At 40.1% G+C, this 7,296-nt stretch overlaps 1 protein-coding gene across 1 annotated transcript; it reads left to right on the top strand.

Annotated features, from left to right (window-relative positions):
- Positions 1–4,086: 4,086 nt before the first annotated feature.
- LOC308346794 (olfactory receptor 11H6-like) lies at positions 4,087–5,031 on the top strand (the record flags this gene model as incomplete). Its single annotated transcript, XM_080809839.1, has 1 exon — positions 4,087–5,031. One exon carries the CDS (start codon positions 4,087–4,089, stop codon positions 5,029–5,031), a length of 945 nt encoding a protein of 314 aa, XP_080665965.1.
- Between the last annotated feature and the right edge of the window lie 2,265 nt (positions 5,032–7,296).

The raw sequence follows: 7,296 nt of genomic DNA, 5'->3' as shown, positions 1-7,296 counted from the left end.
AAAGACTTTCAATGAATAAATTACTCAAAAAACTGGCTCTTATTCATAAGAGGATATCAATTCTCATGACTCAAAAAGTGTTGTAACCACTTAAAAGAAAAAAAAACATTTCCACCTTACAGAAATGATGCTGAGAGAATGAGCAAACCTCAAGTCATAAACCCTCATGAAACTTTTGCTCATTGATGCTGTGTAGCCAACAATAAATTATTTTTTTTAGTGAATTAACACATACTTTATTTTTTTTAATTAAATTTTTTATTTATTTTCAGCGTAACAGTATTCATTGTTTTTTCACCACACCCAGTGCTCCATGCAATCTGTGCCCTCCCTAATACCCACCACCTGGTTCCCCCACCCTCCCACCCCGCCCCTTCAAAACCCTCAGGTTGTTTTTCAGAGTCCATAGTCTCTCATGGTTCACCTCCCCTTCCACTTTCCCTCAACTCCCTTCTCCTCTCCCTCTACCCTTGTCCTCTATATTATTTGTTATGTTCCACCAATAAGTGAAACCATATACTTGACTTTCTCTGTTTGACTTATTTCACTCAGCATAATCTCTTCCAGTCCTGTCCATGTTGCTACAAAAGTTGGGTATTCGTCCTTTCTGATGGAGGCATAATACTCCATAGTGTACATGGACCACATCTTCCTTATCCATTCATCCGTTGAAGGGCATCTTGGTTCTTTCCACAGTTTGGCGACCGTGGCCATTGCTGCTATAAACATTGGGGTAGAGATGGCCCTTCTTTTCACTACATCTGTATCTTTGGGGTAAATACCCAGCAGTGCAATTGCAGGGTCATAGGGAAGCTCTATTTTTAATTTCCTGAGGAATCTCCACACTGTTCTCCAAAGTGGCTGCACCAGCTTGCATTCCCACCAACAGTGTAAGAGGGTTCCCCTTTCTCCACATCCTCTCCAACACACGTTGTTTCCTGTCTTGCTAATTTTGGCCATTCTAACTGGTGTAAGGTGGTATCTCAATGTGGTTTTGATTTGAATCTCCCTGATGGCTAGTGATGATGAACATTTTTGCCAACAATAAATTATTAACAAGAGTGCAGTCTCATTACGGATGGCTCCAAACCAATAACAGAAGGAAAACATTATGAAATATGTCATCTAGGTACATTCATACCCATGTACACACGCACACATAGACATAAAAGCAATAAAAATGAAAGGGTCTGAAAGTTTGCTTCCTCTCTCTGAGCAATACCTCACTTGAAAGAAGAAAGAAAATTCCAACAATCATGCCAACCTTTAAGGCCATCTGTTAAAACAGTCTGAAATAACCAAAGGGCTACATGGGGAGGTGTCTTCTAGAACTTTGGCATTCCATCCCATACTCCATGTTCTCTCCTCCTGGGACTTGTTCACCATGAAATGGAATTTACTTATCAGCGTCATATTAGAAGCACAGGGTGAACATGGGAGAAAACTTGTCATTATAAGAAGGAATGACTCCTTTCTACCCATGGAGTGAATCAATAGGCATGAGAATGAGAAATCTAATGACATGACTCTGATGCTGACATATACGAGAATCTAAAACTTGTAGCAGGTTCAAAAATATGAATAAAATTGAATGTGAAACAACAAAAAATAAATAGAAAGGTCATGTCCCAGCTCCACTGGTGTCGCTACAGTGATTGCACCATCAAAAGAGTAACCTGTCCAAACAACAAAATAAACATCTGTTCTAGGAAAAGCATGAGAATATCTGATCATCACTGGACAAACTGAGTCCCAAAGGCCAATCAAGGGGCTCCTGAGGGAAGGGAACACTAGGGAAATAACTGACAATCCTCTCATAAATTCTCACTTTTGGAATTCACAGGAGACTATGCCCCCTAGGGGGAATCAGACACAGATTTCAGAGAAACACAGGTAAGTATCCTGTTGTACAGCAAACATGCCAATTCCTCTCCAAAGCAATATCGTGTGTGCAGCAATGTAAGCACCTTCTCTGAGCTGCTTTCTACCCAGGATGCCATGCCCTCCATCATGCTTGCCTTCTGCTGCAGTGAAAACAGAAGATTCAAGTCACACCTGCCAGATCTGTAAGGAGGTAGGTTCAGAAGACATACAAGTATAGGACAGTTCTTAGGGGTCCCTTTTAGCTCTGCCTTCTTTTATGTGGTTGTGGAAACAGTAGCACCTCCCATTACGTGAAGAATGTAAGGAGGTTCATCTTTACAACTGAGAGGGCTGGAAATCAGGGAAGTGAGAGAGAGGAAGATGAGGAAGTATGAAAAGGCCGTCCTTATTAACCAGGTGGTGGATCCAGTCAGAACCAGGTCTGTGGGGGAAATAGCATGTGAGTGAAGTGACATCTGGTAAGGACCGACAAAGTGGCTGTGCAGAGCAGGGCAGAAAAAACTTCAGCTCTCCCTGACTTTAGCTTTGTTTGGCTCTACCACAGAGCGGATGATCTACGTATCTCAAGGAGGGAGAACATGACCGAGCACTCCAGGGTAGTGGGTTCACTCCCACATGGCTCACAAAGCCTTGTAAGTCTCATGTACAATGATCAACAAATACTTTCTCCCTTTACATCTCTTTCCCGGTGGTTTCCTTGCGTTATGGGTTTTTCTGAATTCCTGCTACAGAGGAGTCAACTCACAGTTTGGTTTTGCCAATCATGATCTAGTCACAAAGAGGAGCCTTACAGCGAAGTGTGATGTGAAAAATTCTGAATGACTCCAATGCCTTGTGTCACTAATTGCAATCATCAAGACCATTCACAAAGCTATGCACATTGCACATATAACATAACATAACATGCCCATAACAGCTATGGGCATTACACTGGAAAGAAATGCATTTTATAACTAATACATAAATAAATATTCCTAGCTAGAATACTTTTACTGAAGGCATCTGGATCTCTATTCTGCATTATATTTTATGAACCAATATCATCACTCAGTCACATCACTTGCGTCATTTAGGCCCAAATGATGACTGCCCCTCACTAATGGAAGGGATCCTAAAATAAATAAGACCAAACTACTAACAACAGAATTGTAGGCAATCTCATAGGCTTTGTTTTGCTTTTCTCACCATGGAAATCTCACAACATCTAAGTCTCAGACAAGCAAGTTTTCACAAAGATTCTCCTGCAACTTCCCAAAACAACGCAGATCTTCCACATCTAGAGTAGGATTGGGGTGACAGAGGGGGTGAAGAAGTGGAAGGGGAATCTTTGTCCACAGGGACAGTTTATGGCTCTCAGCACTGTTCTTGGTTCCCAGAGACCTCTGCTTAGGAGTATCTGATGTTTGTGAGCCTCTGCATCTTTCCATAACCAGAAGAACAGAGGCCTTCTAGGACACTTAGTGACACTTCAGGCAAAACCCTCAAAAATCCTTAAATAATAGACCAGATATATTGCTCAGTTTTTCTATCTATAATTAGAGATCTAACCTAGACCAAGGTTTTACAGAAGTATTTTAATTCAACAGGTAGAAGACGGAGCTGATATGAAAGCCATTAGGTAGGTGTCAGAGGAGTTCAAATTTTCATTGAGTTAATAAACCACAACAAACACTGAAGAATAGATGGTACGTTTAATGTTTTTTGTCCAGCTGTTCAGATGACCTTAAGACACCAACACTAATCCAGAATAACGGTGAAATGCATAAAGATTTGTGTGTTTCTCCCTTTTCTGATGTCTAACATTTGTGTCTCTAATTTCAAAGATTTAAGTAATTGAAATTCTGTGTCCAATAACAAGGGTCTATAGCTCTTAATCTATAGATAAAAATACATGATGTTCATACCTACTTACATTTGTGAGTGCTGTCATTAACCTTCTCCAAGCTCCTTATTGTAGAACATCTTGTCTTTTACCGTGAGAAAACTCTGAAAGAGAAATGAGAGAATACAAAGTTTCAACGTCTGATCATACCCAAGCACTCTCCAAGTTCATAGACTTCAGCAGTATAGTTATCTTATTTATCTAATGGAATAACAGACCCTAATGGAGCTAGGGATCTCCACAAAGGAAATAATCTTGAAGATGAAAGAATAAGACCATCTTTGTCATTGTCACTTTTCTTCTCCACCCCTCAGGAAGCCATGAATAGGTCAGGAGTCAGCACAGTGACTGAATTCATACTCCTGAGTTTCCCGTGCTCCAGGGAGGTTCAGGTCATCCTCTTCATGCTGTTCTTGGTGTCCTACATCCTGACACTGATGGGGAATGGGGCCATTGTCTGTGCAGTGAAGCTGGATTGCAGGCTTCACACCCCCATGTACATTTTGCTGGCCAACTTTTCATTCCTGGAGATCTGCTACATCAACACAACGGTTCCCAACATGTTAAAGAACTTTCTATCTGAGACCAAAACCATCTCTTTCATGGCTTGTTTCTTCCAGTTCTACTTCTTCTTCTCCATGGGCACCACTGAGACCTTCTTACTGCCCCTTATGGCTTTTGATCGTTACCTGGCCATCTGCCAGCCCCTCCATTATCCTGTCATTATGAACAACCATCTCTGCATGAACCTGGTGGCCCTGTGCTGGGTCACAGCTTTCCTCTGCTATCCGATCCCTATCTATTTTATCACACAACTCCCTTTTTGTGGCCCCAACACCATTGACCACTTTGTATGTGACCCTGGGCCTCTTTTGGCCCTGTCCTGCATCCCTGCCCCTGGAATTGAGCTTTCTTGTTCTATATTGAGCTCTATTATTATCTTCATCACTTTGTTCTTCATCCTTGGGTCCTATACCCTGGTTCTCAGAGCAGTGTTGCGTGTCCCTTCAGCAGCTGGCCGACGTAAGGCCTTCTCCACCTGTGGTTCCCACCTGGCTGTGGTGTCTCTCTTCTATGGAACCCTCATGGTGATGTACATCAGCCCAACCTCTGGAAATCCAGGTGGGATACAGAAGATTGTAACCTTGTTCTACTCATCGGTGACCCCACTTATAAACCCACTGATCTATAGTCTCCGAAACAAAGACATGAAAGCTGCCTTGAGAAAAATTCGTATGTGCACAGGAATTAGTCAAAGCAAATGAGAGTTCATGAGTTGGTCAAAATCAGAATTAATTCTTTTCCCCATTTCCATTCCCACCTAAAAAGTAGGTGTTTATTCATCTGTCCCTTGAAACACAGACTCAAACTCATCTATTCCTTCCAGGTCACATAATGGAACACAGTAGGACAAAGTAAATCACACCTTGTCCTCAAATCATGATTTCATACAGATGAATGGATAAGGAAGATGTGGTCCATATACACTATGGAGTATTATGCCTCCATCAGAAAGGATGAATACCCAACTTTTGTAGCATCATAGATCATAATTTGAATAAATGACCTGGATGTTTGGACTTCAGAATCTTTTTCTATCCTGACTTCCTATAACTGCTTGTCCATTTATCTATGATTATTATCACAGTCCCTAGCTTCATGTCTTCCTGACCTCTATTAAGTTCATTCATTCTTACACTTGGTTTTACTTGCTTAAACATCTCTACTCTACTCTACTCCATAGAAGAGTATTCATATCTTTGTAGCTCAAATAAAAAGAAACTAGTGAGAATCCAACCACAATTGAGCCAAAATTTTTATTTAATTTACATCCAAAAGATTGACAATGATCTGAAGTACTGTTTCCCAAACCTGTTTCATAGTTACTTAGGGACAGGTTCCCAGTCCGTTCTCCAAATCTAAATCAGAATCTTTGAAGTGGAGTCCTGGAAATCCTTATTTTAATGTTACTCAGGTTGTTCTGATGCACTGAGACCAACACCAATTCACAAACTGATCTTACAGAGCCACTATTTAAAATAAATATGTGACACGGAAAAATAAAATAGTACATTAGCTGGGAAAAGTGAAAAAGCTGCAGTGAGTATGACAAGTGAATGAAACATCTGTGACAGTAGCATTAGTTTCTTTTCCTACATCAATTTTGATAAGCTCTATTTAAAAACAAGGACTAGATTATATTCTTCTTAGCTTTTCTTATCTATGCAAGGTAATTAAGGTACCTGGAAATAGGTTTACATTTTCTTTTATTTTTTCAATCTTATTTTTTTAATTAAATTTTTTATTTATTTTCAGCGTAACAGTATTCATTGTTTTTTCACCACACCCAGTGCTCCATGCAATCTGTGCCCTCCCTAATACCCACCACCTGGTTCCCCCACCCTCCCACCCCCCGCCCCTTCAAAACCCTCAGGTTGTTTTTCAGAGTCCATAGTCTCTCATGGTTCACCTCCCCTTCCAATTTCCCTCAACTCCCTTCTCCTCTCCATCTACCCTTGTCCTCTATATTATTTGTTATGCTCCACCAATAAGTGAAACCATATGATACTTGACTTTCTCTTTATTTTTTCAGTGTTCCAAGGTTCATTGTTTATGCACCACACCCAGTGCTCCATGCAATACGTGCTCTCCATAATACCCACCACCAGGCTCACCCAATCCCCAACCCCCCCCCTCCAGAACCCTGAGTTTGTTTCTCAGAGTCCACATTTTAAAAGAAGACTATCATATAGTGGCATTACTGTTTGGATTAGTTTTATGTGAAGGAAGTTTGAGTAGAGTGCACAACCCAAAAGAGGTAAAGGCAAACAAAGACCAAAGCCAGTGATTCTAAGAGACTGAGATAAAGACAGATGCAGAGAAATTTAATGACCACTCCTTGTTCCTTGACTCAACTATAGTCAAAAATACGTTGCTCAGTAAAGTGATTGCTCAGTAAAGTAAAGTTGCTCAAAGTGACTGACACTTTTCATCATTCTATAAACATTTAATTATCTCTGTGATGTGCCCTGAATTACATCAATGTAGAAGATAAAGTCCCTGTCTTTGTGAAATTTACATTCTAGTGTGGGAGACAAATTAATAATCCGATAAACACATTAAGTCTGTAATTCCAGTTAGTCATAGTAGTATAACAAAGAATAAGGGAGAAAGAAAATTTGTAACTATGTGTAGAGATAGATGTTAACTAGATTTATTGGGGTGATGATTTTATAATATACACATATATCAAATATTCACATTGTATAGCTGAAACTAACATAATGTTGTATGTCAACTATCTCTCAATAGAACATGAATATATGAATATAGAAAATGTTAGGGTAGATGGGGTAATTTACATGAGATGGTTAGAGAATGCCATTATTAGGAGGTGATCATTCAAAATCAGAAAATATGCCATGCAAAGTTCTAGGGGAACCAAGTTCCATGTAAGTACAGGTAAAAGTTTGGGATTTTCAAAGAATGTGAGTTTATTTGGCCATCCAGAAGCTAGATGGTGTATGAGG

Source organism: Martes martes (genome assembly GCF_963455335.1).
Source record: "Martes martes genome assembly, chromosome: 7".
NCBI lineage: Eukaryota > Metazoa > Chordata > Mammalia > Carnivora > Mustelidae > Martes > Martes martes.
The sequence above is the reverse complement of the archived record's forward strand: the minus strand, read 5'-3'. Positions and strand labels throughout refer to the sequence as shown.